General features: G+C 35.3%; 1 protein-coding gene across 1 annotated transcript in view; it reads right to left on the reverse strand.

The window, feature by feature from the left end:
• The window catches only part of RASAL2 (RAS protein activator like 2), a 396,824-nt gene that overhangs the window by 75,109 nt on the left and 307,824 nt on the right, over positions 1 to 13,891 (reverse strand). The window contains exon 4 of the mRNA XM_007448530.1: positions 12,809 to 12,915. Within this exon, the coding sequence (XP_007448592.1) occupies positions 12,809 to 12,915 (107 nt within the window). The remainder of the gene's footprint in view (positions 1 to 12,808; positions 12,916 to 13,891) is intronic.

A 13,891-nucleotide genomic window follows, 5' to 3' on the forward strand; every position in this document is an offset into this window, starting at 1 on the left:
GGAGACCACTCTGGAAGCAGTGTGAAAGCTAAAGTGGGTGAAGGAGGAATCGGAGGCCAGGAGATGAGTTAAAATCCCCACTGTATTAGGTGGGACCAACTACATATTTTGAGGGGCTCAGTACAAAATATTAGGGCCCTTGTTCAAAACGCAGGAAAACAGTGCCATTAAGTACTAAAATAGAAAATGTTTCCCAACGGTCTCTCTCTCCATCTGCTATGGTATTTTTCATTTGCTATTTAATGTCATGTTCCCTTGGGCACCAAGGCAAGAAGTGCAGATCTTCACAGATGCCTGGGGCCCTAGCCCACAACTCACTATGTGGGTGACCCACTGGCTGTTAGGTTGCCCCTCCCCATACACCAAACTCATGTGCCATGCCCTGGCCCAGGGCAGGGAAGTTGAGCCAGGTTTCTTCCCTCCCCATGGCTGCCACTCCAGCTCACTAGGTACCTGGAATTGGGGATGAACAGAGGCTTGCCTCAATTGGGCTGTGGTCTCTGGCCACCTGTCAGACACCAGTGAAGATGACAGGAAGGGCAAGGACAGCCCTGCCAAGAGTGCACAGCCTAATCCCTACCTTACTTATGCTTGTGCACAGGCCCCGTTAGGGTCAGAGAGTGATAGCTGTGGCTGGGTGAGGCAGAGAGAGGAAGGGAGGCTGGTGGGAAAGTGGGAAATGTAGAATCCAGCCCAGAGAGGCAGTGGGAGGTGGTACCGTGCCTTGGTTCCAAGTCCCTGCACGTGCTCCATTATCCCATTGGACTTCACTTACAAAACACAAATCACAAATCCAAAAATGAATCATTAAGAATTTTGAGATGGCAACCACTGAGCATTAACCTCCATGCAGAGGACCTTCCTGAGTGCAGGCCCTGTGCATTGCACTGGTCTCATACTCATGAAGCCAGGCCTGACTCTTAGGTTTTTGGCTCTGGGAAGTGAAGAAATTTGTAGTACTACAAAGTTAGAAATTCAGAGGGAAAACAGTTTTGGGGAAAAACATAAGTGGGTACAGTTTGGAGCAAGCTAAATTTAAATTACTATGGGACACTGGAACTAGGCATTAGGAGAATACTAACAGAAGACTGTTTAGAAGGCTGTCAAAATAATATCACTTTATATTTCCTGATTTGTGGATCATTAATTACATTGCTATAAAAAGTCATAAAAGCATCCCTCTAATACGAAGATCTCAGCACTAACGAAAGCTAAAAGAATATTCCGTACAAATGGAAAAGAAAAGAAAGCTGGGGTAGCAATACTTATATCAGTCAAAATAGACTTTAAAAGAAAGATTGTAGCAAGAGATAAAGAAGGACATTACATAATGATAAAGGGATCAATCTAACACGAAGATATAACAATTGTAAATACATGTGTACCCACATAGGAGCACCTACATACATAAAGCAAATATTAACAAACATAACGGGAGAAACTGACAGCAAGGCAGTAATAGTAAGTGACCTTAATACCCCACTTACATCAGTGGACAAATTATCCAGACAGAAAATCAGTAAGGAAACACTGGCCTTAAATGAAACATTAGATGAGATGGATTAATAGGTATATAATGAGAACATTTCATCCAAAAACAGCAGAATGCACATTCTTTTCAGGTGCACATGGAACATTCCCCAGGATAGATTACATGCTAGGTCACAGAACAATTCTCAATAAATTTAAGAAGATTAAAATCACATCAAATATCTTTTCTGCAGTATGAGACTAGAAATCAAACACTAGGGGAAAAAACTTCAAAAACAGCATGCTAGTAAACAACCAACAGGTCACCGAAGAAATTAGAGGAAATTAAAAAATACCCGGATAAAAATGATAAATGAAAACACAGTGATCTAAAATCTAAGGGACACAGTAAAAGTAGTTCTAAGAGGGAATTTTATAGTGATACAAGTCTACCTCACAAAACAAGAAAAATCTCAAATAGACAGTCTAACCCTACACCTAAAGGAACTTGAAAAAGAAGGACAAACAAAACTGAAAGTTAGGAGAAGTAAAGAAATAATAAAGATCAGAGTGGAAATAAATAAAATAGAGACTAAAAAGACAATAAAAAAGATCAGTGAAACTAAGAGCTGGTTCTTTGAAAAGATAAAAAAAAATTGACAAACTTTTAACTCTGCAAGAAAAAAAGAGATAGGGCTCAAATCAATAACATCAGAAGTGAAAAATGAGAAGTTACAACTGACAGCACAGAAAGACAAAGGATCATAAGAGACTAAGAGGAGCATCTATATGCCAATAAAGTGGACAACCTAGAAGAAATGAACAAATTCCTAGAAATGTATAATCTACCAAGACTGAATCAGGAAGAAATAGAAAATATTAACAGACCTATTACCAGTTATTGATTAATTGATTAATTTATTAAATTATTTATTTTTGGCCACACTGTGTGGCTTGTGGGATATTAGTTCCGCAACCAGAAACTGAACCTGGGCCCATGGCAGTGAAAGTGCCGAGTTCTAACAACTGGACCAACAGGGAATTCCCTGAATCAGTAATTTAAAAAACTCCCAATAAACAAAAGTCCAGGATTAAATGGCTTCACAGGTGAATTTTACTAAATATTTAAAGAAGAATTAACACCTATCCTTCTCAAACTACTCCAAAAAGTTGAAGAGAAAGGAATGCTTCCAAACTCAATCTATGAGGCCAGCACCACCCTGATACCAAAACAAGACAAAGATATCAAAAAAAAAAAAAAAAAAAAAAAAAAAAAAAAAAAAAAAAAAAATACAGGCCAAGATCGCTGATAACACAGATTCAAAAATCCTCAATAAAATATTAGTAAACCAAATCCAACAATACATTTAAAAAAAATCGCATACCATGATCAAGGTGGATTTATCCCAGGGACACAAGAATTTTTCAGTATTTGCAAATCAATCAATGTGATACACCACATTAACAAACTGAAGAATAAAAATCACATGATTATCTCAATAGATGCAAAATAAGCTTTTGACAAATTTCAACATCCATTTATGATAAAAATTCTCCAGGAAGTGGGCATAGTGGGAACACATACCTCAACATAATAAAGGTTATATATGATAGGCCCACAGCTTACATCATACTCAACAGTGAAAAGCTGAAATTATTTCTTCTAAGATCAGGAACAAGACAAGGATGCCCACTCTCGCCACTTTAATTCAACATAGCATTGGACGTCCTAGCCACAGCAATCATACAAGAAAAAGAAATTAAAAAGGAATCCAAACTAGAAAGGAAGAAGTAAAACTGTCACTGTTTGCAGATGACACGATACTATACATAGAAAATCCTAAAGACACCACCAGAAAACTACTAGAGGTCATCAATGAATTCAGTCAAGTTGCAGGATACAAAATTAATATACAGAAATCTGTTGCATTTCTATACACTATCAACAAACTGTCAGAAAGAGAAATTAAGGAAACAATCCCATTTACAATTGCATCAAAAAGAATAAACTTACCTAAGGAGGTAAACGACCTGTACTTGGAAAACTATAAGACATTGATAAAAGAAATTTAAGACAAAAAAAAAAAAAAAAAAAAAAAAGATGGAAAGATATACCATGTTCATGGATGGGAAGAATTAATGTTGTTAAAATGACCATACTACCCAAGGCAATCTACAGATTCAATGCAATACCTATCAAAATACTAAGGATATTTTTCACAGAACTAGAACAAATAACTTTAAAATTTGCATGGAAACATAAAAAACCCTGAATAGCCAAAGTAATCTTGAGAAAGAAGAACAGAGCTGGAGGAATCATACTCCCTGACTTCAGACTATACTACAAAACTACAGTAATCAAAACAGTATGGTACTGGTATAAAAACAGACACACAGATCAATGGAACAGAATATAGAGCCCAGAAATAAACCCATGCTTATGTGGTCAATTAACCTATGACAAAGGAGGCAAGAATATACAATAAGGAAAAGACAGTCTTTTCAATAAATAGGAAAACTGAAGAGTTATATGCAAGAGAATCAAACTGGATTATGTTCTCACACCATATACAAAAATAAAATTAAGATGGATTAAAGACCCAGATGTAAGATCTGAAGCCATAAAACTCCTAGAAGAAAATATAGGCAGTATGCTCTTTGACATCAGTCTTAGCAATATTTTTTTGGAGCTGTCTCCTCAGGCAAGGGAAACAAAAGCAAAAATAAACAAATGGGACTACAACAAACTTAAAAGTTTTTGCACATCAACAAAAAGACAAGTCTACTGAATAGAATAAAATATTTGCAAACAATATATCCAATAAGGGGTTAATATCCAAAATATACAAAGAAGTTATACAACTCAACATCAAAAAAACAAACAAGCTGATTAATAAATGGGTGGAGGACCTGAAGAGATATTTTTTCCAAAGAAGACATACAGATGGCCAGCAGACACGTGAAAAGATGCTCAAGATCACTAATCATCAGGGAAACACAAATCCAGACCACAATGAGATAACAACTCACACCTGTCAGAATGGCTATCATCAAAAAGACAACAAATAAGAAGCGGTGACAAAGAAGTAGAGATATGGGAACCTTTATACACTGTTGGTGGGAATGCAAATTGGTACAACCACTATGGAAAACATTATGGAGGTTCCTCAAAAGATTAAAAGTAGAACTACTATAACAGCCACCAATTCCACCTCCGGGTATTTACCTGAAGGAAACAAAAACATTAATTTGAAAAGATATGCACAGCAATGTTCACTGCAGCATTATTTACAATAGTCAAGATATGGAAACAACCTAAGTATCTATTGATAGATAAATAGATGAAGAAGATGTAGTATGTATGTGTATGTATATGTATGTTTGTGTGTAACACACGCACACACTAGACTGTTGGCCATTAAAAAAATAAAATAAAATCTTGCCATTTGTGACAACATGGACGGATCTAGAGGGTATTTTGCTACGTGAAATAAAGTCAGACAGAGAATGACAAATACAGTATGATCTCACTGCTATGTGGAATGTAAAAACAAAACAAACAAATAAAACAAAATGAAAAACAGACTCATAGATACAGAGAACAGATGGTGGTTGCCAGAGAAGAGAGAGTGAAATAGGAAGGGGATTAAGAGGTACAAACCTCCAGTTATAAAATAAATAAGCCATAGGGATGTAATATATAGCATAAGGAATGGTGAATAATATTGTAATAACTTTGTATGGGGACAGATCATTAGTAGACTTATCAAGGGGACCATTTCATTGTATGCAAATGTCAAATCACTATGCAGTACACCTGAAAAGAACGTAATATTGTACATCAACTAGTTTTCAGTTAAAAAATAAGTAAATGATAAATTGAAATTCATAGATGTTTAATATAAAACAAACAAACCATTTAAAGATCCAGTGGAGTGGTACTGGCATTGATTATAAAATTAAATGGCCTGATGGTAGGAAGGCACCTCAGGGGTATTACTGTTTACCAGCAATGTTTGTACCTTGGTGACTATAGGTATAGCTAAGAAGTTATAAAAATACCTTTCTGTACAGCTAACCCTAGCAAATCAAGAAGTTGGCAAGGTTTCCTTTGTATATTTCTAACTTCCTAACTTCTTTGAAAGGAGAAAGCATCTGATATCAGTTATGCTTAGTGGCTAACTATATGCTCCCCTAAGTGAGTATTAGCCCTTCAAAACGTTTATCTCTGGTTGTGATATGAAAGTAGTTAAGCCTCTACTTCCCCATTAAAATAGAAGAAAAATATCTTGGCTTTGAGGAGATGGCCTTATATATACTATCCTTAAGAAAGAACTATATTTGAGTTCATCCTGTCCTCTCTCTCAAACAGTCCTCTTCTCCTGGGCAGGATAAGTTGGAATCTCCAGTAGTTAGCACTATTGCAAACCTATTTCTAGGAATAACCATAGATTGAGGAGGTTTTCCATCATTCTTTGATTCTTTCAAGTTTAGGATATTGACAATAGTCCCTGCCGTTCCTGCTCTCTTCCTCCAGGTATTTGCTATCTGCTTTCTATCCTCCTTAAGGGGTTGTATCTATCCTTAATCCTTTTTTCTTTTCTCCAAATTTTACATTTTCTAGGGTGTTTATTGTTAAAAGATTTTAAAATTACACCCGTTCTGATTACAAAATGACTTAGAGGTACAGTTAATATTTAATATCTTCAGACTATAATTTTTCTTTTCAGACATCCCTATGTTTATTATATTATTTTTACCTCTGGTAGTAATATTTTGATAGACATATAATATGAATATGTATTCATATATACATGAATATAAATGTTCTCTTTATTGAAAAGGTATCACTGAAGGGTAATCCTACTATTTTAACTCCATGAAGATGGTCAGGAAAGAGAAGAAAGATGAATAAAGAATCTTTAAGCAGCAGAGGAAAGAACTTTAAGTGTCCTGGAATACAACAGCAATGAGAATATAAAAAGTGAAACAGGATTGTAGCTCGGTTGCTATGAATTCAAATTGAATATTTTACTGCTAAAACAGATTCTTAGGCTGGTCAAAGGCCACTCTGCCACAATAAAGCAAGTATTTTGTAAAATTAGACTGGTCATCTGAACTGACTGTGGTAAACACTCAGAAGGGCAACTAATATACAACACAGCAACTTGTTTGTGAGCGATAGCATGCCACTGAAAAACTATCACTTGCTAGTTTTTTACGGCAGACTTGAAGGTACAAAAGAAGGCACTGATGTCCACAGGGAATACACTGACTAAGTGGGCTCCTAATACTTTAACCACTCATTTAGACAAATAGTTCTCAACCCTGGTTGCATGTCAGAATCATCTGGAAAGGTTTTAAAAAATACAGAAGACTGGGCTCTAGTCCAGAGATTTTGATTTAACTGGTCTGAGGTGGAGCCCAGGCAGCAGTATTTTTTGAAGTTCCTTAGATGATTTTTGTGTACAGCCAGAGTTGAAAACCACTGGTTTAGACAATGAACACTTTCTGGTCTTTATTAAGTGGGCATGAAGCTTTCTGTCTCTTTGTTTACCTTGGAAAAACAAAGATCTTATTGAGGATTCTATTTAAAACAATGGCTAATACCAACTGAGCCCGATATCTAAATACTTAAGAAAGGATGTAACATTACTTTTGTTTTCTTTTTTTACAGAATTTAACTTAGTCTACATTTATTCCTCTAAAGCTTTACTTTCTTCTAAAAACTATGCAAAGGTTCCATCTTTTGACAGTCTTTTGTACCTAGTATGTCTGATTGGGAATGCTCAGGAGTCACTGTGACAACAACACAAGGAGGGTTAAATAGGAATAGTCGGTTACTGCTTTAGTTCAACTTTGCATTCTGGTTGTCTTGGCATGTATTTTAGTGCCTGAATTCTTTCAGAGCCAAGCTCAAGGCTAATATAAATGAAGCAGCTGCGACTGCATTGTGTTACATTCACAGGGAAGGCCAACTCAGAGCATTGTGTCATGGAAATGAAAACACTAAGCGAAGCACCTGGCCCAGCACACAGCAGCTTTCTTTCAGCCAAAGCTAAATTGATGGCATCGTCTAAGGAGAAGTGATACAAAAATCATAAATATCAATAGTCACTTTATAAGTAGAATATTAAAGAAAGAAGCCTGTCACAAAAACTCAGGCAATGTGAAATAAATATATACAATTACAAGATGTTAGCATATTCCCTTTCTGAATTAAATTTAAGTACCTGGATAACTTTTCATTAGTTTACTCATTCCTTCCCAGTCACTCTTGTAACATCATTTAAATGTAGCTTTAACAATATATAAAACATACAATGGATATTTTATTTTAAAATATAGTTTTATATATAGTTTTAACAATATATAAAACATACAATGGATATTTTGTGTTTAAAACACAAATATGACAAAGGCAAAAAGTCTAGCAGGATGTTAAAGAAAAAAATGAAAAATAGGATCTTTAAAAAGAGGCAAAAAACTATTCAAATGACTAAAATTGTTCTTGAAGAATCTAATAGTCAAAACTCAAATCTGCAAAAACATTGCGAGCTTATACATATATGTCTGACACCTAAATGGTTCAAAGAAATATCCACAGAGATAAATCATTAAATAAAGAATCCTACCTAGTTTCACTTCCCAACCTAAGTAGAAAGAGTATATACTACATACATAAAATACCATAGCCCTGGATTCCAAATATAAATTAAGATCTCTGTTTGTTGAAGAGAAAAAAAAAAGGTAACTATTTTGCGCAGGTGCACTCCTTTACTCCAAATGATCTCTTAGTGGTTATTAAATGGTTTAGTAATCCACTTGACTAGACATCATCTGTAATACCAAGAGAGTAAGTGTGAAACATAGTCACTTGATTCAGGTTCTTAGATAACTCATTTATACTTTATCCACTCAACAATTACTTGTTGAGTGTTTCCTATATGCAAGGCTCTGTCATTAGACATTGGGGTAGCTACAAAGATAACTCTACTCAATGCTCTTCAGTGACCTAAATGGGAAGGAAATCCAAAAAAGAGGGGATATATGTATATGTATAGCTGATTCATTTTGCTGTACAGTAGAAAGTACCACAACATTGTAAAGCAAATATACTCTAAGTAAAAAAAAAAGTTAAGTAGAAGAGATATTTATTGTCTAATGAGGCACACAGACCTACAAATAACTGCAATTGGAATTAAGGTGAAGAGATATGGAATCAGAGTGGAGGAAGAACTGAATAACTACCCTGCAGATCTCTGCTTTTCTTATGCTTATGATTAGATATAAGTACAAATACATTTAAACATTCCCAAAAGCTGAGACCTTACCTTAACCTATAGGTTCAGTGGCCATATGACTTCCTTCTTTCATTTCTTACATTCTTATTTATTTTTTTATTTTTTGCGGTACGTGGGCCTCTCACTGTGGTGGCCTCTCCCGTTGTGGAGCACAGGCTCCGGACGCGCAGGGTCAGCGGCCATGGCTCACGGACCCAGCAGCTCTGCGGCAAGTGGGATCCTCCCGGACTGGGGCACGAACCCGTGTACCCTGCATTGGCAGGCAGACTCTCAACTACTGCGCCACCAGGGAGGCCCCGTTACATTCTTATTTTTAAACTTATTGACTCTGCTGTCTATCTGCATAAAGATGGATTAGACTAAGTAAGGAATATACATGAATATACTACTTACTAGTTATCCATTTTAAGTTTAGAAAATATAAATTTGGGGGAATAAGGAAGATATACAAAGATATATATCCTTTCTGCCTTATCTAGTAGCAGTCAGCAGGATACAAACAACTCTTACCCACTGGCTTCTGGGGATCTCTCAAAGGCTAACCACTACTCTAGAACTACCAGCAGTGTCAGCTGATAGCCAGGGGTGGGTGCTGGACTGGCCTTCTATTGAATGATAGCCCCTTACCTATCACCCTGAGTTGACATAGTGATAGAAAGAAGAGTAACTTAGGTTAGAGTTAAGTAATTTACCAGTATGTCCCAGTATTTATATAACTTGGTTTAGCTTTTAAGCCAAGACATATATTTCAATTAAACCAATCTTTAATGCTTCAGTGGCCAGCAAAATTTAGTTAAGCTTGACAAACAAACCCACTCACAGTCTTGCCCCAACCTACCTCTCCATTCTCTCTCTAGCCATTTTTGCCTACACGCTTTTCAATTCCTGCCTCGAAAAGCAGGAAATGCTTTCCCATATTTCCTTGAAGCGTGAGTCACCTTATGAAGTGTGTCTTTCCAAAATGCTATTCCCTCAGGCTGGAATACTCTCCTTCCCCTCTCAACTATTTTCATTCAGCCTTTGAAACGCAGCTGAAATACTGGCTCCTTGACAAAGCCTTAGCTTACACAGTGCATTGTTAAAAACCGGTGTCACCATGCTCATCTACCTCCTTACGAATCTGGTCATTTTTCTGTCTCTTGTATACTAGACTATAAGTTCTCTTGTATGGAAATTCTGTTGTGTTCATTTCTGTTTCCCCAGTACCAAGTAGAGTGCCAAGAAAGCATCAATAGTCTCATCAATATCAACTGGTGAATCACCAATACTTTGCCCAAAGTAAGCATTCATTAAGTGTGTCATTGTCAAGAATTTCCATCAAGACTTGTTAAAAATCTATTTCATCTGCCCTCAGGAAGCCTGAAAATAGATCTAGGAAGAATAAGGCCCTTTTGGAGTGTCCACAACTAGCTCCTTTTTGGGGCCTCCTGATGGGTAGTGAACCTGCTGTTCACCACAGCAAAGACATCTGAGTCTTAGAACTACAAGTACTTGTGCTTAAATCTCACCCCTGCCCATTCATAAAGTTAACATGAAAATGATCTTTGAGGTACTATATAAGTAACTAAAAGTTAAGTATCTCAGTTAGGTTCCTTTTTGTACTACTTTCCCATATTCAGAAAGTCTTTTGTGATATTTATTACAAAAATATTTTGTGTTGATCTGAAAACTAGACATACTTCTTCTGGCAATACATTTAAGTGATGTAAGTCACATTAGCTATTGGTATCATATGGAGATTTAAAAAATACAATGTACTTCCACAGACATCCAAGTACTGCAGTGCCTCATTTAGCCAGCATATTTTGGTTTCTCTTAAAAGAATATAAATTATTTATCCAGCATTATCAAGGAGTGAGGAACTTCACAAACTAGATTTTTCGGAATAGCAATTTTTATAAAGGGCTTCACATATCTTTAAGATTTTAAATATTCTCAATGGATATATATCACACAATATTACACAGTTTCCAGTTTAAAAAAAAAGCCTGGTACAAACAATATAATCTCACTTTTCCTTGATGATTCAGGACTATTATTATCAATGTCAATTACTACACTATGCACCATCCATCTTGTAATACAATGGTACCCTTAAGGACTATTAATAAGTATAAGGCTATCTGCCTTTATCCTAAATGAATTCAGATTGTTTTTATGACTCCTTGTTTTTCATTTTCTCTGCCTCCTTCCTCTACTCACTGACATTTTTTTTTTTTTTGCCATTAAAAAAAATTGCAGTCAGTGTGTTTGCATGGTTATTTTTCCATACAATTGTCTAGATGAAGGCTTATGAATGGCTAAATTCTACTAGAGAGCTAAGTGCATGGGCTTTGTAACTGCAATTTGATAGTTAGGGGACCCTTCTTTCCCTCAGTATTTCTAAATCCATGACATGGCCGAGATTGTAAAAAGAATAACAAATGAGGGAATTACCTGGCGGTCCAGTACGTAGGACTCAGCGTTCTCACTGCCGGGACCTGGGTTCGATCCCTGAGTAAGTGGTCTGTGAGTAGTGCTAGTCTTCATGTATATGCATTATTGGTTTATTACTTTTACTCAAAAATAATTAGTCTTATTATTAAGGTAAACCTTAAATTAGCTGTCAATTTATTGTTTAAATATAAATGAAAATTGTTATTGCTAATTAATTCAAATTTTAAAAGGCCAGTCATGAACTTCAGATTCAATATAGGAAGTTCTTCAAAGTTACCACATTGCAGAGGAGTATTCTTCTTCAGCTACTGATGTTGAAAAAAAAAAACAAAAGTATTCACCATTCTATTCTAGCATGACAGTAGGAAAAATTCAAATTCTAACTCAAACCTTTTCACCAAACTCTTTATATAGATAGTTTCACTATATTTGATTGGTTTCATCAGGAAAATAAGAAGGGGAAGGGAGAGAAAAGATGCTTTTTTCATTCATGAAAACAAATTTTAAATAGATAGTTATGTCTATTAGAATAAAGAAATTTAGTAAAAGGCATGAAATCCAGTATTTTAAAACTCCTGTCACAATTTGGTTAGAATATTAATCTAACACTTGCTTGTGGTCTTTAAAAATGAGATTTGTAAAAATTTGAAAGGTGTCACAGTAATAGATATTCACAAACTCTACAAGGCACCTAGATATAATAAGGGGAAATCTTGCTTCTCAGGATTAATGTAAAATAAAACATTCACTTTGCTTAATTTACAAGTGGATGCCAGCTTTATATCTCAAAATACCAGTTCTACTTAAAAGGTCATCCTAACTTTAAAAAATTGTATTGGAATAAAGAATACAACGTATTAACTTGGCTGAATTAAAAGAAAAAACATCCTTTTTTTCCCAGTAGAAAAGGCTATTTCTACTTTATACTGATTCCCAGTGTACCTATAATAATGACCAACTTCACGGATGTAATTCTTTTCAAGTTTAAAAATAATTAATTTTAATAAAATGATATGAATAGAAAGTAAGTATATTTCTTATTCAATAAACAAAGAAAATGGATGAATTAAAATCTAGGTTACTCCAAGTTATATCAAAGAGGTCCAAATTGCAACTGGTAGTCAGCTGACCTGATCACTTACAGACTTTCCATCTCAGCATTCCTTCATATTTAATATGGATTCTCAGTACTGCCTAGTCAGTTTAAGCAGTATTTTTAACTGGAATATTTCTTCCAGGGTATTTCTTAAGCACTTATATAGTCATCTAAAAGATGACTTAAGCAAAGCATAGGCCAGGTTTCAGGATTAGAACTCACAACTGTCTAATTTTCTAATCTAATTTTCTGATTTTCTGCTCTGCAACTTTATGAGTCTCATCATTCTCTGCTTAGGCTCCATCACAAAAAACACTATACGCCATCCTTTAAAAAAAAAAAATTCCTACCAGCATCTTTATAGAATTGTGATAGGTTTTAGTTAGTAACTTGATAAAGAAATTCTTGAGGAACAAAATGTTTTGATTTCTTAGCAACTGTCTCTAACTCTAAAAAGAAAGGAGAAAAGTAAAGTATTCTTTTAGAGAAGAGAAACACTTACTGGTACTTTGAAGGGTGAGGTATTTGCAGTATCCATAGAGTTGGGTTTCTCTGATGTACTGGTCCCTGAGATACTCCGTCTGCGGGGGGACCTTTCTGCTGGCACCTCTGGAAAAGAAAAAATGAACATCATAAAAAACCCAAATTTAGGATCTTTCGCTAACCTGTAAAATTATTGATTTTTTTCTCACAAAAAATCAGTCTGCTTTAAAGATACATTACATTCTATCTCTACATAATTTGTTTCTTTATCTCTAAAGAGATATTATCAAGACACTAGGGAGACTTGGTCACTGTTAAGAATCTGCTTTAGCGTGACAGCTTATATCTTTATGCACATATAAAAAGTAATTTCCTCTGAGCTATGTTTAATATCTCTAAGTTCACTTAATATTTGCATCTCAGTGTATGAATCTACTTCTCTATGTCAGCAATATAGGAGTTAATATAATCCAGTGAAATTTTTTCATATTCTTGTGAACAAATTTTGCCTAGTGAACATGATTTGATGGTGTCTGCACAAAGGTCAAAGTTCAGTTCTGTGCAGATAAGATGATTCACTAGCCTGCAGCCAAAGGTCCCTGAGAAGACTAAAAGCTGCTGCTAGGATAAAATAACATATATGCCTATGCTGGTATAAAAATAGATCAGCTTCTCCTTGTTCTGGCAATATGACCTCACTAAGATTTTACTCTGGAATCCTAAATCTGTTCAAACTGACCTAACAAGCTTCAGATTTTGCAGATGATGTGGTATTCTCCAATTTAATTACTATACACTATATTAAGGTTACATTAAAAATTTTTATAGAGTGATATACATATATATGCATATATATATGCACATAAACACGCACACACAGATTATAGATATATACATATTATACCTTTATCACAACTGCTTCCCATCTCCACTTCAACTGACAGACATATAGGAATCCATCTTCTCAGATAACATTAGATAATCTCAACATGGACAAGGAAAAAAAAAAACACATCCTAAAAAGAGTATTCTGTGTTATCTTCCAGATCTTAAAAAATAAGGAGTAAATCGTGACTCCGGAGACTGACATTTTGATTCCTGC

This window comes from Lipotes vexillifer, unplaced genomic scaffold (genome assembly GCF_000442215.2).
Source record: "Lipotes vexillifer unplaced genomic scaffold, Lipotes_vexillifer_v1.1 scaffold76, whole genome shotgun sequence".
Taxonomy (NCBI): domain Eukaryota; kingdom Metazoa; phylum Chordata; class Mammalia; order Artiodactyla; family Lipotidae; genus Lipotes; species Lipotes vexillifer.